This window comes from Pundamilia nyererei, unplaced genomic scaffold, assembly GCF_000239375.1.
Source record: "Pundamilia nyererei isolate P.nyererei 1_Seehausen unplaced genomic scaffold, PunNye1.0 scaffold00041, whole genome shotgun sequence".
Taxonomy (NCBI): domain Eukaryota; kingdom Metazoa; phylum Chordata; class Actinopteri; order Cichliformes; family Cichlidae; genus Pundamilia; species Pundamilia nyererei.
Genome location: NW_005187442.1, coordinates 1,578,673 through 1,604,708, shown reverse-complemented (window position 1 = coordinate 1,604,708; position 26,036 = coordinate 1,578,673). Strand labels below are relative to the sequence as shown.

At 40.4% G+C, this 26,036-nt stretch overlaps 2 protein-coding genes across 3 annotated transcripts in view; one reads left to right on the top strand and one right to left on the bottom strand.

The window, feature by feature from the left end:
* The window catches only part of LOC102202099 (macoilin-1), a 31,864-nt gene extending 19,010 nt beyond the window's left edge, over positions 1 to 12,854 (top strand). Inside the window, exons 2-12 of the mRNA XM_005731071.1 lie at positions 804 to 919; positions 2,484 to 2,625; positions 2,814 to 2,940; positions 3,066 to 3,189; positions 3,399 to 3,577; positions 5,043 to 5,526; positions 5,598 to 5,756; positions 6,611 to 6,781; positions 8,299 to 8,425; positions 9,145 to 9,319; positions 11,702 to 12,854. Of these exons, the coding sequence (XP_005731128.1) occupies positions 804 to 919; positions 2,484 to 2,625; positions 2,814 to 2,940; positions 3,066 to 3,189; positions 3,399 to 3,577; positions 5,043 to 5,526; positions 5,598 to 5,756; positions 6,611 to 6,781; positions 8,299 to 8,425; positions 9,145 to 9,319; positions 11,702 to 11,892 (1,995 nt within the window). The 3' untranslated portion in view covers positions 11,893 to 12,854. The remainder of the gene's footprint in view (positions 1 to 803; positions 920 to 2,483; positions 2,626 to 2,813; positions 2,941 to 3,065; positions 3,190 to 3,398; positions 3,578 to 5,042; positions 5,527 to 5,597; positions 5,757 to 6,610; positions 6,782 to 8,298; positions 8,426 to 9,144; positions 9,320 to 11,701) is intronic.
* A 3,756-nt stretch (positions 12,855 to 16,610) lies between these two features.
* On the bottom strand, positions 16,611 to 25,151 carry nrbp1 (nuclear receptor binding protein 1). Of its 2 annotated transcripts, XM_013910346.1 has the most exons (19): positions 24,856 to 25,151; positions 24,564 to 24,750; positions 24,056 to 24,314; positions 23,840 to 23,962; positions 22,203 to 22,304; positions 22,003 to 22,092; positions 21,857 to 21,897; positions 21,610 to 21,704; positions 21,444 to 21,527; positions 21,298 to 21,356; positions 20,982 to 21,080; positions 20,772 to 20,904; positions 20,161 to 20,251; positions 19,941 to 19,991; positions 19,542 to 19,677; positions 19,313 to 19,366; positions 19,140 to 19,203; positions 18,383 to 18,438; positions 16,611 to 18,295 (listed from the first exon to the last, which is right to left on the bottom strand). In XM_013910346.1, the coding sequence occupies exons 3-19, from the start codon at positions 24,284 to 24,286 to the stop codon at positions 18,200 to 18,202; spliced, it is 1,605 nt and encodes a 534-aa protein (XP_013765800.1). In that variant the 5' UTR covers positions 24,287 to 24,314; positions 24,564 to 24,750; positions 24,856 to 25,151; the 3' UTR covers positions 16,611 to 18,199. The 2 variants fall into 2 exon arrangements, with proteins under 2 accessions (XP_013765800.1, XP_005731127.1); XM_005731070.1 differs by having other exon boundaries at positions 24,564 to 25,151.
* Positions 25,152 to 26,036: the final 885 nt, after the last annotated feature.

Here is a 26,036-nt window from a genome sequence, read left to right as displayed (position 1 = left end):
GTGTTGATGTCATTAGACCACACCCCTTCTCATTACAGAGATGCACATCACCTAATATGCTTAATTGGTAGTAGGCTTTCGAACCTATACAGCTTGGAGTAGGACAACATGCATGAAGAGGATGATGTGGACAAAATAGTCATTTGCCTAATAATTCTGCACTCCCTGTAATTGGCAGAAAATCTCGTGCTTTTATTTCAATAAGGTTCCACCCCCCAAAAAAAAAAAAACCCCCAAAAAAAAAACTAAACAAACTAAACAAAAAAGCCATTTCTATAGTAGACGGTATTTATCCCTCACTTAATTACTGCAGGGGGAGTTCCTGAAAGCTATAATACAGTTAGAAGTCCCTCCATCACATTTTCCAAAACTGTCCAGTGGGCTGCACAGGAGTCTTTGCCGGGTCCCCGGACCTGATGTTTGACACGCTTTGGATTGAAACAGTAAAGTTATGCAGTTTAAAGCCAAATCAAGGAACTGAAAGAGATTAAAAAACTGAGAGTTGAATGATAATCAGCTTTATTATCGAACTTATAATGAGCCCGGTTAGTATTTTTGTGCAGTGTGTGTCATAATTAACAGAACACATGTGTACAGTGTGTTGATTTGCTCCCCTTCTGTGATAAACGCTTGTAGGTACAACCTCCACTGAGCATGCGCAGAAGTGTCGGTCCTCTACATTTGCTCGCAGACATCATCACAGGTTGAAGTGAGCATCCTCATCCACAAAGAGGGAGCCGGGCTGTTTTGTCTTTCCTCTCGGCTCTGTCGTTTATCCCCCGTCGCTGTCGCCTCTGCTGCAGTGTGTCCAACGTCAGCACGCGGGGAGCAGAAGCCATAAGATGAAGAAACGTTATGTGGACGCGAACAGGCTACGGAAGATGAAAAAGCTGAAAATCACGGAGAAGCTGTCTGAAAGGTAGCGAGCCGCGGCGCCCGGCGGCTGCTTTTGTTGTGGTGGCCGTCTTTGTGTAGATTTCAGCCGTCGTCATCCCGCTCACCTGTCTGACTCGCATCCCATCACCTCCATCCGCCCCTCACATCCTAAATGAGCCAGCGTGGCGCTTTGATTAGCCTCAGTGCGGCGGAATTAAGGCGCAAATGTTACACCGGGTTACTTCAGCCCGCCTTGTTTACAGAATAAAAACAGAAGCTGTGCAAGTTGACGTCGGCCTACTTTCGTCTCATCTGCGTTCTCACTGCCTGCTCTATCCCCCACTCTTAATCGCGCGTGAAATTAACACGGCCACATTGCGTTTTGTTTATTTATTTCCATTCGTCCTTTGGAAAAATCGAAACAAACGCGCATTCCTCTTTGGCTTATTTGGCACACAAAATCTGGAAGCGTCTAGACTGCGTCCAGACAAGAAAAGACACGCAAATAAGAACGGAACACCACTTTTTCTGTTCATTGTGCACCTTTCTTTCTTTCTTTCTTTCTTTCTTTCTTTCTTTCTTTCTTTCTTTCTTTCTTTCTTTCCACAAAAAACAACACATGCAAGAGATTGTGTTTATTTTTGAGATTTAGACGTCCTATTTTATTTTGTGGGCCAGTCACATATTAAATTTCTTGCTCTTTGTGTGCAGTGATTTCACACAAACACAAACACATATAATTGAATTACACTACTGGAAATACTACAAAGCAGATAAGAACTTGATTGGAGAATTAAAGACGCTGTGGTGATTCCTTTACACTTCACTAGCTTGTTTGGTAATTATATTTAGTGATAGTGCTAAATACAATAAAGGGCGCTATTTCAATAACATCATATAGAGAACTAAAGTTACATCAGCTCTGCTTGGGAGTTTTATTAGGCCAATTAAGCATGCTACTCAAGGAGAATAAGATAATAAAAAAGACTATATTGGGCTTCTAGGATGGATTTAATATGCTGTTTAAAAGCCCTCTCCCAGCTGATTCTAATTTATTTTTTAATTTTTTGTAGAACAACCTGCACAGTTAGCAGTTAGTTATAATATAAATACAAGTGAGATTAATTGAAATGCATTCTTTATAAGTAAAATTAAAAGGCTGTTGTGGACTTGCAGAAGGATGCTGTGGTGCTCCCTCTCTCCTCCAGATGAAATATTGCCATGGTTACCAAACAAAGAAGGGGTGATGTGATAGCAGCCTATGGATGAGCAGAACAAAGGAGGAAAACCACAGCTCCTGTTTGGCTTGCGGCTGCCTAATAAAATGAGGGAACAGTCATTGTTCTTGTTATAGTGGCCCTGCTTAAAAGGAAGGACTGTATTTTTAAGACACAGCTGGCTCAATTAGAGGTTAATGCCGTTTTTGCAGTTTCCCGTCTCATACTGGGCTGTGTGTGAGTATCTGGTGCTTTATCTGACAGCCTTTATTTACTGGATTCAGAGGAAGAGGCACGTTTGTTTGCCATGAGCTCAAAGTGAAATAATAATAATGAAGGAGGATTGATTTTTTCCTTCTTCTTTTTAATAATGTCTGCATGTCTTTATAGCGCGTACACCTTCCTGAAGTTTATGGTGATGTGGACACTGGTGCTGCTGGCAGACTTCATCCTTGAATTCAGACTGGAGTACCTGTGGCCGTGCTGGCTCTTCTTTGGGAGCGTGTACACCACTTTCCACTGCCATGGGCTGGTGAGGACTCCTGCTGTGTGTGATTTCATATTCTGTGCACTGGCCCTGATGATGATAAGCCAGCCAGTGATGTGTAGTAGGCTTCACGCAGTGAACAAGAACATGGCTTTTCTTCTATTTTCAGTGAATTACTCACATTTTACTTTCCTGTTGTTGTTGTTTTTCTTTCTTTCCCTTTTTGTTTGCAGGTTATTTGTGTTGTTTTTGTTTGCGCTGCCTTCACTCTGGACATCTTTTGTTTAATTTTTGTTCCTTTGCACTGGCTGTTCTTTGTGGCGAGCACCTATGTGTTATTCAATTACATATGGCACACAGGTGAGTATGACAATTATCATCCACTTGGCAAAATCTGCCCAACTTTCTTCATCTCATAAAATAAAAAATATTCTCTTATTCAAATTTATTAGTAATTTTCTTCTCATCTGATTATTTTTCCTCAGAGAAGGGCATCTGTATATCAACTGTGTCTCTGTGGATCCTGCTCGTGTACACAGAGGCTTCCCTTCGACTCAAAGACCTTAAAACCTCACATGCCAACCTGTCCCATCTTTTTGCCGCTCACTGGTATGTTTATTTGATACAAAATGTATAAAGTTTAGATTTAGTATTTAATATTTCATCACTGAAATATTATATACTGACTACTTTCTAATATTTATAATTTATTCCGGCACAGTTAATGTGGAGCACCCACAATTTCCTTGTACATGTACAATGACAATAAAGGGCTGTTCTATTCTATTCTATTCTAACTGCCTTGTATTCACTTTCAGTATCGGATATCCTGTAGTTTATCTGGGGTTTGATGCCACCTGCTACTTCACCAACATCTTTAAGCTGCGCATACAGAAAGCAGTGCAGAGTGAGAATGACTTCCACATGCACCTCCTTCAGCACTCGCTCCCCCCAGGCCTGCAGGTTTATCCCAAGACAGGCACAGATGGCAGCAGCAGTGAGTCTGTGCACCTGCACCATCTACCTACCATTCTTACTATCTGGAGGGTTTTTCACTCTTCTTTTGGTTTCGGTCGTTCTTGTTTTCAAGCTGACAGTTTATTACAATCTCCACTTATGGAGCCACTCAGTCAGGTGATTACAACAAACATTTGTGAGTCAGTTCGCTGAGAAGACGCAGACAGTAAAAGTCCCAAGCTGAAACTGTATTTAATAACCTCCTAGAACATGATGTGTTGCTGCTGGCACAACAAAGTAAGCAATCTTCTTGTTACTGCAACTGTTTGACGCTTTGTGCTATCAAAATATTTCAGAGTGCTTCTAAAAATAGATAAGTGCTGCATACCGATGTATAAATGTATCGTTTAATATGGTAATTACATGATAGGGGGAGAAACTAACATGGACAGAGATGAAGGGAAAGGAATAAGAAGCAAAGGTGCAAAAATTGACATTTTTAAAACAATTTTGACAAAAAAACATTTTAATACGTGCATTATAAAAAATACATTTGAAATTTTAAGTTGTAGATTTTGTTTGCTTTTTTTTTTTTTTTTTTTAAACAGTCATGTCTCCCCATGTTTTCATTTTCTGGCTAATTTACTAATTACAAACTCGGCACACATTACTAGTCAGTACTGGTGAGATTTGGACTGTATATAAAAGATGCAAGTAGAAACCGCTGTGGTTCAAAATCCTGTGGTGCCCAAAGTAAGTCTAAATAAGAATCTTAATTTATAACCCCACACTTTACAGAGCAAATTATTTCTTTCGTGTCTTACTGAAAACAACATAATGCTAATATGAAAAAATGTGGTCCCCGTCATAAATCCACCCATTTTCTCAACCAGCTTATGCTGGACTTTTAAAAAGTTTTACAGCTTTTCCTATGGATAAAGACCTCCCCCACTGGCATTCATTAGAATGATTTCTGTAATTTCACACATGTTTTTCTTACAATTTAAGCTCAAAGACTTGTCAAGTGACTTTCTTTCACTATAGCAACATTTCTTTATCATATAAAAGAACTGAGATTTTCTTAATATAAGAAAAACACAGTTTTTCTTATATTAAGGTATCTGAGGGATTAAATGTGTATTTAAACTTCTTTACACTGACAGAAAGGGGTGTTTCGGGTGCACTTAAGATCAAAGTGGGCTGTGTGTGCCCCATGATGTAAAATGGATTTGACACATCCCTGGTGTAAACTGTGCAAAGCAGTGGAGAACCTATTTATCACTCCATAGGATCAGTGAAAGGACTGCAGGCAAATATTTTGGTTGGGTTAAGTCAGTGAGAATTCATTGTGATTAATAAGTAATTCTAGTGACTGATGCTGGCCCTGTTTAAAGTTTTAAATGTTAGTTCATACCAAAGTGAGGATAGCCATAAATGTTTACTCATCCTAGATGTTTCTGAGCTCCATAGTAGACTCCTAAAACTGACCTGTTTTGATTTTACAGCCTCCAAATGGAAAGTCAAGCCTGAGTCGAGTCAGTATCAGTGTCAGAACGGTGCTGTGCTGGCCCAAGATGAGGCACACACCGTGGACTGCCTCCAGATCCGCAGTGAGGAGAGAGCAACAGAGAAAGGGTCACAGGACGTGAGGTCAGCCGAACCAAACCGCCGGCCACCATCGTCATCGTCGTCATCATCCAAACCCAGTGTGGGTGAGTCCAAAGATCTGCTGCACAGCAGCACAGGAGGACCGGAATCATCAACAACTCCAGAAAATCTACCTCAAGAGGAGCACGGCAGCAAAGCAACGCGAGCAGCTAAGAACTCCTCACCAAAAGTCAGAAGAAGCAGCTCAAATACTCCTTCACCTCCTGCGGGAAGGACTGAGAAGAAACACAGGTCTAGCTCCAAAACAGTCAGCCCCAACAGGGATGCAGCAGAAAAGAGTGCCACAGCAGCTCAGAGTTACCACACTGAACAGACAAGCAAGTAAGTATTTAGCTAAGCTTGACTCGGGTGATGCTTACAGCAGTGCTAAAATGTTGTTTTTTATCTTGAAGGCTGGAGCAGGAGCTGAGGAGGCTGAAGAGTGAGCTGCAGTCGAGCAGGCAGACCGAGCAGGAGCTTCGAAGTCACATCTGCAACCTGACCAACAGCGAGAGGAGCCTTAGACCAGAGGTTTCCCTGCTCAGACAGTCCAACATGCTTCTCCAGAGCAAGTGAGTGTCCAGTTGTTATCACACAAAACCAGATTTTATAGTACTTAAAATACTGTAGCTACTGTCAGTAAATATGAAAAAATTTTTATCCCATCTTATCCAAACCTAAAGTGACAATGAAATTGTTTCTTCTGTCCATGAAACAAAGCAAAAGATTTGAACTTAACTGTCACTGTAGAATTAAAAACCTGCACAAGAAAAAGAAAAGGTTTGTGTGTAAAGCTACAATATCAGATCAGGTGAATGTGCTGTATGAATGAAGTATAGTATATCACTATATAAAAGAGAATATGATGAGATCACTGACTTTGCTGATCAGCTGCACTGCTGCAGACCTGCTTTATCACACAAACCATTTTTATTACCTGTACGTTGCCACAGTATCTACTTTTTTATGTTTTTTTATGCAAATTATGTTTCCACTCCTCCTTTTCCTCCAATATGTGACTCAGATTATCACTCTAAGCACATTTAGAGCTAAAAAAAAAATGGGGGGAGGGAGGCTCAGTTAGTTATTTTATCCCACTACAGAGGTACTCCTAACACATTTACCACATCAAAGCCACGTCCAGCAGCCAAAGGCTATAAAATCGCATTTGAGAAGAGCATGTTATGCAGTTTTGATCAGCACCACCAGCTTTGATAAGGCATGCTCCAGTTTTTTTAAAGGAAGGTGCTCTCCAGTGACTACAACAACTACAAGGATGATAAGAAACCTGTTTAACATTTATGTCTGTTTTTGAAGTATGCTTGACGCTGATCTCAAACGAGTCCATTTGCATGTGGCAGTAACCCACATATTGCTGCTCTTTTTCTGCAACTTATTTAAAACCACTTTAATGTCATCCCTTCAGGATTCTGTGCCTAACTAAAAACAAGCAGAGGGACAAGCAGACTTGTGTGATGCTGGAGAAGAAGACCAGAGCAGAGGCAGAGGCCAGACTTTCTGCTGAAAAGCAGTTGGCTGAGCTTCAGGCTCAAAAACTGGAGGAGGCGGCGAGCACAGCACGGAGTCTAACAAACAGGTAACCCACACTTTTAAATTCCCTCTTATATTTCCTGAAACATGCTCTGAGTTAAATGTTGCTGTAAGCATGCGGCCAAACATTTGGTTTAAATGATGTTTACTTGCTTTCTTGTTGAGAGTTAGATGAGGAGATTAACATTATTTTGAGTAGCCTTCCTTAGCCAGTTAGCCTTGCGTTGTTCAGAGGTTAAGAAGGCTGCCAGTCATCACTTAGACCTTAAGCCTCAGTCACGCAGGCCCAGAGACCAGCCGGTGGCCCTCTGGCAACCAGCACTTGCTAAGTAAAAATGTGTATTCCTTAACTGCTCAGCATGAAGTTGCTGGGAGTCGGTCAGTGAAATCGGTTGCAAAGAGAGTGCTACAAAGAAAACTACCTTGCAGCTGCTTTGGTTGCTCACAGATTGCCACGGTCATCCTTACAGCAAGAATTATGATTCAGCAGGAAGTCTGTGCCATAGGTATGTCGTAACTGCAACCTCCACTGAAATCTTATACTGCAGCCTATGGTGTAACCTCCCTAGAAACATACAGTAAATACATGTTGGGTCAACACATGTAGTTACAACATTTTCTTAGAAAGTCACTAAACTCCATTTCTGGGTTATGTCGCAGTTTTTGAAGTTCCACTACAGCACAGTAAATAGTTATCCAGCATTTGCAGGCAAGTCAGCGACTTCCATGTAAACTAGGGGCAACCATGACAACCTGCTAGTAATCAAAGCAATTGAAAGAGGTTTTCAGTGCAGCATCCTTTGTGAACAGCTTTACAACCACTCACCAACTGGTTGGGAATACATTTACCAGTCTTGAAGCCTGTGGGAACAAAACCATGCTAACCGACACTTTACTGTTTAATTTGGCATTCTTTCGCTAAAGGTTAGCCAAGAAATAGTCCAATACAGGGTTGACACGTTTTAAAAAACAAGTGCCACTGACTGGATATTTTCTCTTCTTGATATTCTCTGTAAACCCTAGAGATGGTTGTGTGGGAAAATTCCAGTAGATCATCACTTTCTGAAATACAGGCACCATTCGCCGTGCTATAAACAAAGTGACTTTGATCGCTTTTATTCTTCATTCTGATCTCTTTGAATGTATCTGCAAGCGTGAATGAACTGAGTTGCTTCCATGTGATTGGCTGATGACATATTTGCGCTAATGAGCTGTTCAACAGGCGTACTTGAGTGGCCAAAGAGCGTATGCTATCTTCGAACAAAGCCGAGCTAGCTGCTTTTCCCGCGTTCCTGTCTTAGCTCTAAGCTAACCAAGAGTGACATTGATCTTTTCCTCTAATTCTCTGCAAGAAAACAGATGATTCTTTAATCTACCATAAGCAGTTACTTCTTTTAAAGAAATCTCTCGTGTGTGTGTTCAAAATAATTGAAAGAGAAAACATCAGTGTTTATAATGCAAATCAAATGTTCTGTTTCTTTCTGTGGAAACTGGTCTTCAGTTCCCGCCAAAGCCTCTCTGTCACTGCTCAAACGCTCTCATTTTCTCCGTTTCCCACACCAGGCAGGAACACTGTGAAACCCAAATGTTAAGGAAAAAGGTTAAAGAGCTAGAGACAGAGTACAAACAACTACAACTGGAGTATCAAGTGAAAGACAGTCGTGTGGTAGATCTAGAGAGTGATGTTGAGGTATCTTTTTACTCTATTTGGGAATGAACTTGTACATTTAAGTGTCTGTGAGTCTCAAGTGATCCAGTGCTCGGTTGTCCTCAGTTTGGTCATGAAGTCCTTCTTTTGCCGTTTGATTTGCTGTTTCTGATTTTTGTGTGTTTAACTCCCTTTGTTCTCTAAGAAAACAGAATGGTTTTCATTGAGGAACTTGAGCATTTTTTTTGTAATCCATTTTATTTTGGCCTGCAGTCACCATAATGCACTCTGTCATCACATCAGTATGCAGCATTACTGTATGGGTGTTTTTGTGTGACATTAGGTGTGTAAATTGTGGTTCTGTGTGGTATTTGATGTCATTTTAGTGGCATACTTTCCATGGAGCATGCTGTACTAGAAGCCAGGTCTTTCATAAAAACATTACACTTTTTTATCACCTTTCACAAAAGGCAAATTGTTAACCTAGAAAGAGTCATCTTTCAAAATATCTTAATGATAATGTGCTGCAGATTTTATGTTTTTTGAATGGCTGGCTGGCCGTCATCACTGTTTGGAAGTAATTATGTGTGTGGTGCATTGGTTTTCTGAGCGTAAACTGTGCCTGTCTGAAATACAAAAAAAAGAAAAAGATACTCAGGAAACCAAAGCACCAACTCCCACAGGTGGTCGCTGCAGGAATTACTACTGGCATTTTGATGTTTTGCACTTATTCTTACTGCTAATGTGTTCTCTGGACTCAGGCTTTGGGAAAGTACCGCTGTGTGGAAAAAGAGACAGATATGCTGCTGTCCACTTTGTCAGCCATGCAGGAAAAGGCTCAACATCTGGAGTACAACCTGAGCGCTGAGACTCGCATCAAACTGGACCTCTTCTCTGCGCTGGGAGATGCCCGCAGACAGCTAGAAATCGCCCAAGGTTGATATACTTATTTCTGATATTAATTTAGATCAGGGGTGTCAAACCCACCTGACAGCTTTGGAAAATGTGAAGGATACTATGACATAAATTTGGGACTTTTATTGTATTTTCAGAGGTTTTACAGGTTTTTCATATAGATAAAGACCTCCCCCACTGGCATTCATACGACACCAAAGTACTTAAGTGATAGATAAACTATTAAATGACAGAAAGGGGTCCACATTAATGTAAAACCAAAAGAAAATATATTTTCTGTGACTTAGCAAAACCTATTTTATAATTACAGGACAGTCTGGACAGTGACTAACCAGAATTTCTTCTGTAATTTTATACATTTATTTCTTACAGTTTATGCTCAAAGAGTCGTCAGATGACTTTCAGCAATTTCTTTATCATGTAGAAGATCTACCGTTTTTCTTATATTAAGATCTCTGAAGGATTCGGTGTCTAGTTAAAATTATTTACACTTAATCCGTTAAATCCTGAACCATGACATAAATGCCAGAAAATTCAATTTGTTTGAAAATGAAGTGTTTAGTCAACCCTCTGGGGAAAAATGTTATATATTAATTAGTTAAAAATCATACTGATGATGTAAAAGTCTCAAAAACGCATGTATCAAATATGATATGCTTTAAACGGACTGTAAAATCAGTTTGACATCCCTGATTTACATCACTGTGTTTTTTCCCCTTCTTCAGTTTGATCTGCAAACTGCCATTAGATTAGAAATTACTGTCAAGGAAAAGTAAACTATGATATGTGGGGCAAATTGTGAGTCGGATTGAACAGCACCACCGTGTGACTGCTGGGATTTTTAAAAATTGTTTATTTAATGTTTTTCTTTTAGCATTGTCGTGGTTCCCTCAAAAAAAAAAAAAAAAGAAGCCAAATTGATTACTTTTGGGTTATCACTAAATCCACAAAAACATATTTGGAAACAAATTCTTCACAAATTGATGCCAGTTATGATAAATTACATAGACAATAGTATTGGGCCACACCTCATAATCTTTGAGTTCAGTTTTTGTTCAGTGACATTGCCTTTACAAGCAATTGTAAAAGAAAGAATGAGCTGTTCTAAAGAGCTTAGTGATAGTGGGAGCTTCATGGCATGGGTTTCCATTGCTGAGCGGTTCCTGTAGGTGTAGTGTGTAGTTGCTCCAGTACTTTTGTTTATATGTTGTATTTTGGAAGCTTGAATCCAATTGGCAGTAGTAAAAAGCTAATGTTAAGTAATATACAAACTACTAGACCATGCTTACATGGCTTCATCAGTGCCACTGCGTATGATTAGGATAATACGATGAGGCGTATTATCCCCAAGAACTTCTGTAATCTTCCTTTAAGCCACTTGTCAGTATCATAGAAAGTATAAAAGATGGATGCAGCCATGATGTTACCGATTGGTTAATGAAGTCCGATTTGAAGCAGTTTTGGCATTTCAGCTTTTTACCCATCAGTCGTAAAAGGCTGATGGGGTATTGTTGTCAGCATAGACGTCCAAGATACAGTAGGTGTTCAAATCCCTGTTACCTTAACCTCAAGGTTGATCTGCCTGAAAAACTGAGGGTACCAGATGGTCAAGCCTCTGAGCGTACCATGGATGATGCCGCTGTCTGACTCTAACATGGACCTTTATTTACAAAGTGAACTTCTTGTTTCATCAGTACGACCTGAAACTATCAGTTGAGACTGCGTATACATCAGAAAGTGTGTGCTGAGGTGACAGAGCGAGGCTGCTGAGAGCTGTTCACCGTGCATTCCCCTCCTGGCCATTAGAAAGAAAAAGTTTTGCACTAGCTTAATTTTTTCCTTTGTACTGTCTTTGGCAAGTGCTTTTAATGGTTAGTGAGAGACTATGAAAGTGGCTCTGTGGTGTAGTGGTTAACACATTCACTTAACATGTGAAATGTTCCCAGTTTGAGAGCAGGTGGAGACATAACCCCAGCCTCTAGAGGTGACAGGCTACTGTAATCCTACTGCCAGTCTCAGGCCTGGAGAAATGTCAGAGCTGTGCTAAACTGCAGATCTGATTTCAGACATTCGACCAAAAAACCATTAAATTAACATTTCAGTTGTCAGACCTCACACGACCACTTCTCCTCCTTGTGGGGAATTTCAGCCAAATGTAGATAACACCCTTGATACCACAAATCTTAGCGATGAGTTTAGACTACTTCTGCTCAGATAAAGTCTTCTTTGAATAATCCATCTAGCTTATTACCTTGATTTGAGTTTAAGGTTAAGATTAAGGGGATTTTGCACGGACAGAGAAAATCTTGCTCAGCTTACATTCGAGTGCAGAAATAACAGAAATCCTATGCGTTGCAGCTCATTCAGTATCTATCTCCTTACATCTACACCTTCCTCTGACAGATAAGGTGATGAAGCAGGACAGGGAGATAAGTGAGATGAAGAAGAAGATTGCCGAGGTGATGGCGGTGAGCCCCGGCATGTCCTACATGGCGCCCCGGCCCCACGTGCCACAGAATCTCACCAAGTTGCTCAACTCCGAGCGCTACGTGTTGAATCCACGAGCATTGATGTACCAGTGTTTGAAGAAATAGGGGACGTCCCAGAGCTTTCACACCTCATCAGAACTCGTCAGATCCGGACGAGTTTATCACAGAGCTAAACAACACCGCGAAGTCCTCTACTTCCAGCCATGAGTGGAACCAGGCCAAGCCTCCACGAGTCGAATGCCTTTTGCTGCACTGATGGTGCTAACTTGATATTATTCTGTATATTTCCTGTTTTCTGCCACATCACAGGTCGAAGAGTTTCACTCCAAAATGAGATATCTAATATGCAGAGCTGGTCATTTTTTTGAAGGAAAAAAAAAAAGGTTTACTTATCTCGATTAAATACAAATACAGGTGTCAGCAGAGATACAAACCAAGTAGATTTATCTGAATGAAGACCTGGTGCCCGGTGTGGACATGCCCAGAGGAAGATGGCACTGACAGGTTCTCTGCTGCAGCTGTAAAATATTTAATTAAACCGCTCTTTACAGTTTAACTCCTGGCATGAAAGTAAAACTAACCGAACAACATTATTTAAGTCCGTTCATGTGTTAAACTTACAGATGTGTAAGAATTCAGAGATTTCTTGATCTGCTGCAATACTGACAAGAAGATTCAAAGTAATATCTTTTTTAAGCCCTATTTGTCAGTATTTATTAGAACAAAATGATCACTGAGGTCCAGCAGTACATGTACTGATCATAAAATTAAGAAAACAGTGGCTGACTTCTGTTCCGGTGTCTCAGTCAGTCGTGACAGTCAAACCACGTGACTCTGAAACTGGAAATCAGCCATCACGCTTTTTTCATCGTCTCGGCTTTTCTTTGAAAAAGAGGCCATATTTTAGACTTAAATCTTTAACGGATTTTGGGCAAATATTGGAGTTATGAACATTATTTACATTCATGTCTAAACATGATTATAGAAAGATGAGAAATTCGTATACAGACTTTTGTCAAAGCCTCAGTGGTTATGATAATGAACTTGTTTCTCTAAATGTCTCTATTGGAGAAAAAAAATTTGAATAATAAATTTGGTATATATATGTATATATATATATATACATATATATACATACATGCACACATTTATATAACCTGGTCAGCTACATCATTAAAACCACCAGCTGAATAATGTGCACGACCCTCTTGAGCCATGAAAACCTTCACTGATCTGCCCTGCTGCAGGTCCTCGGATTGCTGCATGTTTTCTGTAGGTTTTGAGTTGGGCTCGATTTGGATTGAGAGTTCGGATTGAGATCCTTTAAGAGGAGGGACTACTCTTCTATGGTCTCTTCAGGTGTCTGTTGTCCCAAACTGAGTACCGTCACCGCCTTAGGTTGTTTTCTGCGCTTCTTCATATGCTTATGAGCACTTTTTGTGGGAGAACGCGGCCATCGGGAAACGCCATTACCATGTAGCGGGTCAGAGCTTCCTGGAATTGCTAGAAGCTCTGACCCGGACCCGAAAACAGATGAGTGGGTGGGTTTCAAAGTAAATTTAAAATCTTCCTGCTGAAAATTATAACAAGATGATCAATGTTGTTCACTTCACCTGTCTGGTTTTAATGTTGTGGCCGATCCTCGTACCATTCTATCAAAGTGTAAATGTGACTATTTAACATACCCCAAATGTTTAAAACAAGTATGCACCAAGATGTTCTTGTGTGTGCCTGTAAATAGAGATTTAGGAGTATCTTAATTGTGCTGAAATTCAGACAAAATATGTGCGTTCAACACAGAGCTTTGGAATGAAACCCTTCAGAGTTGGAATATTCCTGCATAACAGGCGGCATCTTTGTATGAATATTCCTGGTTGCCATCCGGGAGACTCTTGAGAATAGTTAAGTGATGTTTTATTGTCTTACTGACCTGATAATTTTTTTTAAAAGAAAGCTGACTTCAGCTGCGACTGAGAGCCCGCTATTTTTTTGATGTTTGGCAGCTCGTGGCTCCACAGTGGCATCTGGAAAAGAGAGACCGCGACCTTGTCCGAGAAGTAAAGCAGAGCCGGGAAGGACAAGGGGGACGGTGTTGAGGACACATGGCTCACGGATGAAATTACTGTGCCTATATACTTTCAAACTCGGAAGTAAAACACAAATTTTAATGTGAAAGAGTAATGTGTTTAAATTGAAGTGCTATGTACTGTTTTTGTAGTTTTTGCTTCATTTCTTTCTTAATTTTTTTTTTTTTACTCAGTGTACAGAATTGAAAAATTACCCACGCAGCTGAAAAACACTCATGAACTGGATGTCGCCATTTTGGTAGCTTTTTATTTAGAGCGTGTTTCTAGGGTGTTTTATATCAAAAATATTTTTTAGTCTTGCTGTTCTTCTTATACTGCTGTCATTTTGTACGGCACTGTGTTTGTCAGCATGAAATGTGTTTTATTCAACCGTTATTTGAGCACACATTGTGACTTTATGTACCTGGATGTACTTGTACAAGGGCTACAGTTTCTTAACGTTTTTGGACGAACAATTGTTAATTCAAACGATGATGCTCTGAGGCTGGAGATCACACTCCTGATACACCAGGACCCCGTTTTGTATAAATTATTTGAGTTATCAAATGAGTCTAATTTGTGCAGACGTGTGCATGTTCCTTCACTCAGGAGCCATTTATGGTGTCATTTTCTGACTTTGAAGGTAAAGCGAGCAAAATTGACTTCTTCTGCAAATGGAAGTGCTTTCTGAAAACTTTAGTGTAATGGCTAATAAAGATCATCTTCATAAACATTTTGGCCTCACAACAGATCAACAAGAGACACTGAGATTATTTAAGATGATCTCCTTTTCTGATCTGTAGATTCATGCTGAACTAAGTTACAGAGTGCCTTTGGGGCATGGGTTTGAAGACATTTTGAACTCGGTTACTTACTCGTTACTTTCAGAGTAACTAGTTACTAGGGAAAGTAACTTTGGTTTTACTCAGAATTCTCTTATTAATGTGTTGCTCGACTAACTGAATACCCAGCAAGGATGCCAGTCTTCTAGCTTGCTTACATGTTAGCACTATCCTGCCACAAGTGCACTGTGCCACCCAATGGCCTGAACCTAAAATGGCAGTGTAGTAGTGTGAGTGCAAGTTAATGATGAAAGGAATGAAACTAAATTAGAAATGAACAATGTTTGTTTTATGTGTCACTTTTTATCGTTCTCTTTTAATCTATTTCTATTGTTTCAAACGTCTATAAATGCAAACACATCATTTTGGGGTTGATGCAGCAGTACTGTCATTGTACGTAGTATCACTAGGAAGCAGCAGTGGATCGCAAAACACGACATACAGTGTGTTGAAACTTTTGAAAGGTATATTTATTTTTGCCATTGAAATGGGTAGAAAGTATACTTTTAGCAGTGCCAACATTAAACTATGCCTCAGACCATTTACGAGCTGTAAGTATCAAAATAGTGCAAAAATGGTTCAACATAAACACAGTTAGTCACACAGTTTGTCCATTCTTTGTAAACTTAACTGAAAACAGCTGAACTGCATCAACTGTGCACTGACGGGCAAACTTAAAAGTATTTTCAGCCTCACAAAGAGAAATAAAATAAATAACAAGTATTTTCAGCCTCACAAATAGTCAATATTTAACCAAAATAATATTTCCTCCAGTCGGGCCATGTAGATAAGTAAAATATGATAGTAGATTAAGTGCTTCAGTGGTCTAAGATTCTGGCCTACGTCATAGCGTCACGTGCGCTTTTTACGTCCAACACGGAAACTGCAGTCGTGGTGCTTTCGATTGTGCTCTGAACTCGGAAATTCTGCCTTCCGACTAGGAAGATGTAGGTAAATCCAGACTGCAGATGAGCTGAATATGTGTTTAGTAGTAATTTGTTTTTGTAGAGGGCTAGGAAAACAACCGTTTTCGAAGGCGTCGCCATATTGAAATCCCGGCTTCTCTGACGAGACTAACCAGAACGCCGTTTACTCGAGTGTGACATCATTCCCAGGTTCGTATTCCGATTTCCGAGGTAAAACGAACGCAACACACGAATAACGACCCTATATCCCAGTAACGATAAACGCGTTATTGATTTTGGCATAATAACTAGTTATCGTGCTCGTTACCACAATGATAACGTAGTTACTGTAGTTACTTAATAACGCGTCTCTACACTGCTGGAGACAAACCTGACAAGCAGAGACGCACAAACAAGCAGCAACCGAAGGTGGCTGCAGTAAAGGCCTGGGAAGGACGGGGAAACAGCTTTCGGTGAGGGTTTTTTATTTATTTATTATTATTATTATTACCACCATTTAAATCATCTCTGTTGTGTACATGCTTAAAGTTGATCACAGAATAAAAATCTTTTAAAAAAGACAAGCAAAAAAAACCCTACTGGACTGGAGATTGTGACCCTTGGAGTGGTTGTAAAATTGATTCAGTGGGAGTTTTTAAACAGAGCTGATTTTTAGTTCTCTGGGAATGTAGAAGTAATGAGAGTTCAAAAATGCAGAAAAAAACCAAGGCGATTTATAAAGTATTACATTCCATCCATCTCTCATATACTTCAAGGGCCTGTAACTTGGAATAGTGTGATAGGACTTCATGAGATATGCCAAAATTATGCAAATAAACCAGATTTTAAGGAGGTTGGGTAGGAAGCACTGTTGAGTCCCCATGGAAAGACCAAGGCAGATAACTTTAACTCTGGTCTGAGCACAAATAAGAATGATGATTTTTCTATTATTTGCTTATTAGTTGATCTGTTTGTTATTGATAAAAAGAAGATGCCACACAACAATATCATTAAGTGCTGACAGTGTAATTTTTTTTATTTCAGGAAGTGAAAAAAAGAGGGTAATGCAGAGACAGAGCAGTGTCCAGCATACAGTGCACAAGATGTTTACAAGCATGCCAGGCAGCGCCACACTCGTCTCTCACAGTAACAGGCCCTGTCACAGCATGGAGACACCGAGACTGGATCACCGACTGAATTTCAATCTCTAAATCTTAACTTCCGGTTGGTGTACACGAGAAACAAGCCACAGGACATCTCCCAACAGGATACAGAAATGTGCAAACTAGCAGAGAGATCCCCAGACACTTAACAGATAAAGAGCAGTCTGAGCCAATTAGCTGAACTTCTCAAAAGATTTTAGCTTAGGTATCCATGAAGGAAACCTATGTCAGAGCTACTCGAGCTAAAGGTTGATAGGCCTAAGCTGACACAAGTCTCTACATGGTACATTATCAGAGTAAATCTTAAAAAAACAAAAAAAACAAAAAAAACCTAAACAAACTCCAGAAGCAAGTCTACCGCATGCATCGGTTTCCATTTAGACATGGAAAAGCATACATGCATTCACCAACCTCAATGATGCTCATCCATCACATGCTTAAAACACTAGAGGAAGCCCACATGGAGCGAACAAACACCCTGTTTGTAAAATGTCACCTACAGACAACTTTTCATTGACCTAACCCCGACTCATAAGTGCTGCAATTCCCTACTTATAGTAGCTGGACCGCAGTGAAGCGGTGCCACCTTTTTGTTGTGATAAATAAGTGTGTGATTTTAAAGAAAAAGGGCAAGTAAAAGCATACATTCAAACACCCACCGGCCTTAGTGCTGGAATTGAAGTACAATACACACTGAGAAAAAGATGTAACACAAATAAATAGTTTGATCTTTTGAATATTTTTTTATCTGTAGCTCTTTCGATTGTTTTTCAGCTGCATTTCATGAATATGTTGCACAATTTCATATCTGTAAAGTAAAACTGATACTCGCTTGATGCGATTCAGCCTTCCAGAAGTGATACAAGATACGATGATTCCTCACTCACTGCTCAGGACACAGTTTAAAGGACCAGACAACCAGATTTAACCCTACATTACCATCTCTCTCTCTCTCACACACACACACACACACACACACACACACACGACAAAGTTTTTCCATACAGACAACTATTAAACAGTGTAAAGTGAAAAAATGTTTAAAATACAATTTTAACACTGACTTCAGGAAAATACTTTTACCACCCCCTTTTTTATTTTCTTGCTTACCTCTAACATTTCTTCACTACTTCAGAACTGAAAGAAATAGGCCAAACTGTGAAAACATTTGTATTTTCCATTGCAACTAGGATTTCCTCTTAATAGAGAAGCAGATGGCTGTATTTGGTGGGAAAACAAAGTGATCTAAAGCAACAACCACTTAGTGGCAGCTTTTCCCACTAGAAGATACAAGAACAGGCTGTGGGATCTGCAGTCAGACCAAGGCTTCCTCCTCTGTCCTCGCAAAGGCTTTCCTGCAACTCGGAGGTGAAGCAAAAGCTAGTCCCGCTGTAAATGGATGAGGAAGGCTGAAAGAAGGCCTGGCGAGTTCTCGGCTATGAGGAAACAGTCACCGGATTGAGCGAACCATTCCGGCTGTAAAACTTAGAGAAGGCCTCTTCGAGAACAGATGCGAGTCGAGGCTGATCGCCCTGAAATGAAAAGGCAGTGAGGTCAAAGTAATCTTTCTAATTGTTCTCTGATAGCAGTATGTGGTAACTTCATGGATAAAACCTCACCTCACTGATAAACCCCAGCTGAACGAGCTCCACAGCTAGCTCCTGCACGTTCTCATCTGAACAAAAACACAATATTTAAATAGTGATAGGGTTACAAAACATTTAGATGCCTACTTTGTCCTGTCCTATCGTTTGTAACAGTTGCATCACCTGAGAAATGATCAGTGCCAAAGTCACAGGTTACAGCACTCAAATTAGATATTTAGTTACTTTTTCAAATAAGCATTTCATCGCTTAAGAGGTACCTATGTGCAGCTTAAAATAGTCCACCTGCACTACCTACAAAGCCCACAAGGGGGCCACGGCCCACACTAAGAAGTGAATGCAGAGCAGGCCGAACAGACTGGACAACATAACCAACTTGCGCAAGCTAACTGAAAAGGGGTGTTTATTTTTAGTGGGCAACACTGTAACATATCGGATGACTTTTAATAGTGTGACGTATAAAGTTACTTTTAAAAGCAACATTACCCAGCACTGCTTATGAGTGCAATGTAAGGGTAGCAATGCAACAAATATCAGCAGCAGATCGTAGCAATATTCTTTGAGATAGTGTGTATTTAAGTATTTTTTGGGGGGGTAGGGGGTTTCTAAATCGTAGTATCATTAGTATATCTTTAAGTTCTCTGCTTTGAGTTAAACCTCTACAGCAAACCTGTGCTCCCTTGAAAAAGCATTTAAAACCATTTTCTCACTTGTGAAAGGCATGCAAAAATGAAAGCATGGTGAAATATTATTCTCAAAACAAGACACTCACTTGGTAACAAATCACAGCTCAAGTGCCTGTTCAGTTTGTCCTCAAGTTTCAACAGCAAGGTCAGCTGAAAGTAGAATGAAAGCAGTCCATTCAGAGTTCTAACAAAGCACGTTCACATGTAGTACAGATGTCGTTACTTCATCACTCAGCAGGTTGGCAGAGCTGTGACTTACGTGATGTTTCGTGCCCTCGTCAACAGGCTCAATATTACACTGCATCTGAAGGACCTTCAAGGACCAAAAGGAAAACTGTTTAATGCATTGACAGGTTGGAATTAAAATGATTTCAAGTTTTTATTATTATTATTTATAAAGGAAAATGCTGATAAAGACAACAGCCGTGCATTATCATTTTATTTTTATGGTATTAAAATCTATGTAGAGTAGTGCTTTCTCCTCTTACCTTCCTTGTCTCAAGCTCTGCGGGTTCAGGGGTCGGGGTTTTGACCGATGGGGGAACTATGGGTGACTTCACAGCCTCCTGCTGGGGTTGCTGAGGACAGGGGACCCCAAATGCAGTCAGAGGGTAGATTCCATTCCTGTTAAATCAACGTCAAATGTAAGCCACCACAGCTTTAGTTAAAATGTGGCAGTTGCACATTGCTCAATGCATCCAAAAAAGCTTTTACTGAACACACAACAAACACAACCACAGCTTCCTGTTTTTGATTTCAGTGCAGCGGAAACAACTCTCATTTAACTCTCCTTAGCCGATTTTGCCAACTGATCCAAGCTTTAAAGTGAGAAAATTTATAACCAACTGCAAATGTGTTAAAAACTGCATTTCCAGCTGTTCTCTTACCTTACATCTTCCAGAAATTTGTCCAGCTCAAGAGCAGGAAACTGGGAAAGCCTGGAGCAAAAGAAAGACTATTATTTCCACTCCAGTAATTAAACAGTCAGAAAACTTTGGACATAGTAGGACTTAATGAAAGGCAATGATGATAAACTAAAGATGATCAAATCACAGAAATCATCAAATCTCCACAATTTACATTTCCTACATTTACACTCAGACTTACTTCATCTGAATCCCCTCTTTGCCCTCAACGATAACCAGGTTAGGGTCCATGTTCTTTGTCATCTCTTCTAAAGCATTTTCAGGAATCATGTCTGAGGTAAACAGAGAAGATCACTATTAAAGAAAAACACCGATCAATGATAGTTAGTTTTCCAAAATAAGAACAACATTACAGGCAATTTGTGTGACTGTGCTTAAGTCTTCAAGTCTTTGTGCCTGCAGATTGCATAACAAAGTATTTTGGCATACGATGGAAGAGTCATAATGACTGTAACTGCTAACCTGTTCCATCTCACTTATTTATGGTTTTAAAAAATATTGACTATTTGTCCTTTAAAAGCTGCGGACATTATTTCAAACTGCTTATGTTACTGCAATAAAGTCTAAGTATAGATATTTGGTAGGTGTGTTAGTGTTTTATTGGGGCTCTGCTGAGCAGAATGCCCAGTCGATGCTGCCAAAACAGCAAGCTTGAAGAACAGGGAATCAAGTGCATTATTAAAGTGAAAGTATGTGTTTATAAAGGATCAGATTTTCCGTGTGTGTGTGTGTGTGTGTGTGTGTGTGTGTGCGTGTGTGTGCGTGTGTGTGTGCGCGCATGCTTTGACTCACGCTGGTGGCTGACAATGCAGTGTGCAGCCAGCAGCTTCAGTAAGGGCACCTCAAACAAGGCCTGGTGAAACAGCAGCTCCTTGGCTGTGGGTCGCTTACTGGGGTCGACCTCCAGACACTTCTGGATAAACTCCTGAAACACACGCAGGTTATAAATCTCTCTTCCAAACAGCCACGAGAACTTTAGATGCTTGCTTGCTCCTCGCTCACCCGTTGCAGCGGGTCCTCTAAGGACTGAATGGCACTGTTTATGGCTTCTTGGGACACATAGGATGAATCTCCGTTACTTTGGATTTCCAACACAGCCATCTGAGCAAGTGAATGGACAAAGGAGAGATTCATGAAATAAACAGGAGCCTTCAGTCAACAACAGTCGCTGTTATGGTACAAAAGAAGGATTTTTAAGACAGAAATAACAGGTTGAGCATTCACTGCTTTTGGTCTTCAGGCAAACTGCGCTCATATTACCACAGTAACAACAGAGCAGGTGACTAACAGCTAGGAGCAGAAAAAGGCATCGCCTCACCTCTAAGGCGCACATTCCAAAGGAATAGATATCCACAGCTGTGGTAACATTGGCAACAGCTGAAAGCAGACGGAAGCCTAATCAGTATCACAGAAACACAACTGCACACCTCAGCAGCATAAAACGATACACCCGGAGGACCTCACCTCCATATTCTGGAGCAAAAAAGTGAAGGCTCTTCTGCTCTTCTCGGCAGGTTTTCACATGGTTATTGATAGTGTCAGGAGCAACTGAAGAAAAAAAGAAAATAACAGTGAACATCTTCGACACAGAAACCAAACCAAACTGCTTTAAACGATCCGTGGAACCCACCTGAGCCAATTTTGATGAGGCCATTGTGCTGGATGAAGATGGTGTCACAGGTGAGGTTGCCATGAATGATGGGAGGTTCACATGAGTGCAGGTAACTGGAGAATAGCAAACAGTGGTCAAAAATAAAAACCAGGACCTTTGTACCATAGCTAACCTAATAAAGCTGTAATAAATGTATCTCATATTAGTGTAGCAGTGAATCATGTCAGTGCCACACCCCACAAATACTGTGACAGAGAACACCAACCTGAGAGCAGAGAGGATCTGTGTGCACCAGCGCTTCCAGGCCTGTCAGATAAGAACAACAAACAGAGAAGTTAATATCTTTAAACATGATTTTTAATTAACCGTGTTTGATCTCTCAAATGTATCAACATTTCAAAATCCACCCACCTTTTCATTCATTGTCTTGTGGTTCTTTTTTGTCTTCTTCAAAAACTGTTTGAGGCTTCCTGAGGACATGTATTCAGTGATGAAAATAACCTGCAGACAAAAGACAATATTGAATTCAAATAATAATCCAGGCCATTGTGCCTGTGTTTATATCATTTGATGAAATGATCAAAGAATAAAACGATGAAACAAACTCCTACCCTCGCTCTGTTTTCTTTGACATCTGCCCAGTACTTATGGAACTTCACAATGTTCAAATGCTCCAGCTGGATCAAATTGTCAAACACGGCTTTGACTTTTTCCTTTGGTAAAAACAAGAAAAAATATGAAACACTTTACTCATAAATGAAAAATCCCATATGTTCTTGTTTTACTGCAGACAAGTTAAAGAGTCAAACAGAGTCTAAACAATATTAAGATTCAAATCTTCTTAGCATGTTTGGACACTATGCCTATTAACCAAAAGGTTAATATGCAAATTCCACATTGTTAATTATCTTGAACTAAATCCACCCCTGGAGACAAAATTAGAATGAGAGAATCTAAAAATCTTGTTCCTCAAGGTATTTTAAAAAAACATAAACAAACGCTTTGAATCAGATGGATCATTGCGACAAATATTGCAGAGGCGAGATTGTGCCAAAAAAGTGATTGTCTGCTAAAATGTGATTTCAAATATGTTGAACTGCATTTTATGAAGGAGTTAGATATAAAATAAAGAAATGACATGTTTGGTGAGTATCCTAACGTGCTGTACCTACATTATAATCAATCTACTCCTTTTTTGGCCCTTAAAATATCTTTATAGAACTTTGATGTTATATTTGTTACAATTTCCACTGCCCTCTCGGCCAAATGTCTCTTGAAAAAGACATTTATATAACAGTCACTTTGCCAAAAAAACCCAAAAACGATTGCAGCATCTACCTTGTAATAGCAATGCTCTTTGTGGCTCAAAATGACTTAATATCACTCATGAGAGGTATGTTTGAGATAGTTTTGCCACAATCCTTTTTTGGGAATTACCATAAATCACTTTTTGGCACAACAGGAAGGAGAATCCAAAGTAGGCTGGAAGAAGACGGCCTGCACTTCTTCACTTTTCCAGAAAGGTAACCAAATCAATCAATCATAGCTCCTCATATCACGATGGACAAAGTCCGAATTCTTTCTGACTTTTTTTAGTTAAACAAGAATTTGATTTGCTGCCCATAATTTTGTGACCTGTAGCATAAAACTGCCATTGCTGTTTCCACCACTGACTCCAGGTGTCGCCAAATCAACCAGCACTGAAATCTTTTTAGACAGCAAGTTTGAATCAGATTGTACTGTTCTGTTCTTGTAGTCCACACACTCCCTCCCTTCCAAATTTCTGATTTGTTTCTGCAACTACACGGGTACAGCGTGAACTCTGCTATGGGTTCTGGTCACAATGAGTCCAACAACTTGCCTAAGGAGCTTAAAACCAAAGAGGAAAAAGCAGCAGTATTACAGAAAAGAGAGCAACAAATCCCATTAAAAAAAAGCCTTAAAACCATTGTTAGGCTGTTTTGTTGATTCCAAGTATGCTGTTAGTTCCAACAATCATATAACTGACCATAACTGTGGTTTTTCCTGCATATACAAAAGAGGTTTTGGCCATCAATCAAGTTTAAATATCAGTTTTGTTTATGAAATTGCCAAAAAGCAGTACAGAAAGCAGAAAAATGCACAGGCTTCTGTCGAGTAAGGTGACAGAGACCTGCACCATCACTACATATAGGTCAATTGTGGTTACATGCACAGTCACCCTGTGCTTTAGCTGTATTTTACCACACCGGCCTCGCTCTGCACCCACCTCTTGCAGTTTGAAATTCTTTCTTTCCGAGAACATGACCTCATTCCACACCACCTCGACTCCTTCTTCTGTGTCCATGGCCAAGTAAGCATTATCAATCCCAGGCACATTGCGCTGATTCACCTTTAGGGGAGTAAAAATAAATACATAAATAATGCACCAGGTGTTTATCCAAGTTAAGTTTGTGGAGAGAAAAAAACTGCCCCCCCTCCCTACCTCTTCTCTGCGTTTCTGCCAGCGTCCACAGGGGCTCTCCTCCAAAATCTCTGACTCATCCTCACTCTCCTCTTCCTCATCCTCCGTGGCAGCAGTAGCAGGAGGCTGGGTCACCATGGACACCGGCGGAGACACGGATGACACACCTTGACCTGTGGGTGCAGCGGCCGCGGACTCCGGCTTCACTTCCTGGACAGTGTCCGGGGCCTGCTTGCTCTCCCCCTCAGACATCTTCCCGGTTGTCAGGCCCAGCAGCCCGCTGCAGGACACACAAAATGACCCACCGGAATATAAACGCCACACTACATAATGTCATTTCTCATCTGCTGGGGCTGTACGACTGTTATTAGAAAGCTAGCAAGGCAACAACATGTAACTACGTGGTGGCTGTAGCCGGCTAATCTAGCTGCAGGTGAAGAGTCACCGTGGAGACTTTGCAAAAGGAAGTTAGCTCCAACGGGAAAGGCCACAATAAGTCACAATTATGAGCACAAACACATGGACATACATGTTATAGATGGGAGATGAGACGATGCCAGCTCCAGTTTAACAGATTCCCGTCGCCGCAGAGCAATCCGGGCCGGAGGTTTAGCTCTGTCAGCTGCGAATCTTCAATGTTTCTCGGCGGAGTTGCAGCTAGCTTTGCGGAGCTACGTTGCGAACTTCAACGACAGCAGACACAGCTAACGAAGAGTCTACGAGACACCCAGAACCTTTACTTTACTAACTCTGACATTAAACGTCTGTGGCTGTTTGTACTTGCTAGACCTCGTCAGTCGGAGCAGTCCTCCGCCCCTTACCTCTTCTCAAGACTCTTGCTAATGTGAGCTCTGACAACAGCCGCTGGTAGTGCGAGTAAACGTCACAGCACCACAGTCCTAAGTGTTGATTAAAGCATCACGACCATCACAGGAGCTCAGCACAGGAAGCACGGGCAGGCTAACCGTACCATTATCGTTATATCCTCGAACACAGTGGCTAACTGACTTGAGAGCTAGGTTAACATTTAGCCAGATATGATGGCGACAACTTCCAGATGCACACTGCACTACGAGCTCGGGCACGTCAAAGCCGTTGTGGGTTGCCAGATACAATGCTTTGAATCCCCCTTCTCGGGAGTTCAGATCGTTCCCACGTAACTTACACGTTGTTGCCTTCTTCTTGTACATTTATCCCACTTCACTGTTAAAAAATCAAGCTGATTTTAATAGCAGACAAAATTACACAAAAAAGGGGAAAACATAGTCTTTTAAGTGATGATTTACTAAAGGAAAAACAAAAACGGGACGTGTGAAAAATGAATTTCCCCCTAAACATAATTTTTTTGTGTCACACTTGGTACAGTACAGCTTTTGGGCTGATTAGCAATAAGTATTTATCATTATCATCAAGTTAAAATTGAGCATCAGAATGGGGAGAAGGGGATTTAAGAGACTGTTTAAGTGAGTGTTTTCAGGATCTGCTGGGATTTTCCAAATCAGCTACCTCTGGGGTTTACAGAGAATGGTCAGAAAATATCCACCAAGAAGTTAAGTATTTGTACCCAAAAGTCAAAATGATAAATAAGTCAAATTTGCAATATTTGATAGGCCATCATTTTACCTGATAATTTTAAGACAGTTAAACATAATCAGTTTGATTTATTCATGTAAAGGGAGCCACAAATGAAGAAGAAGATTTAGAAGGCATGAATGTCATAATGCTTCGTTATTAAAGGACTGGGGGGGAAAGCGTGTTTCTCTCAGACCTGGCAACCAGTGTTTAACGGCCTTCCTTTTTGTATTTGTTATGAGCATTGACTGACAGACATGTAGGCCAACTGAATAGTGAATGCCGGTGAATGGTTGTCTTTGTCAGCCAAATAAAACCATTCACAAGGAAGTCAGTGTTATTGCGTTTGTTTTACCGCTAGGTGTCTTTTCAGTCTACACGACTAATGTTGAATTAAACTGGGTTTAAATTGAGTCCAAATTCAAGCAGA

Coding starts and splice junctions, on each gene's coding strand:
- nrbp1 (XM_005731070.1), bottom strand. CDS start 24,286: ATGTCTGAGGGGGAGAGCAAGCAGGCCCCGGACACTGTCCAGGAAGTG. Junction 20,252..20,771: donor CTGCATTGTCAGCCACCAGC/GTGAGTCAAAGC, acceptor TGTTTACCTCAG/ACATGATTCCTGAAAATGCT. Junction 19,992..20,160: donor AAAGAGGGGATTCAGATGAA/GTAAGTCTGAGT, acceptor CTTTTGCTCCAG/GCTTTCCCAGTTTCCTGCTC.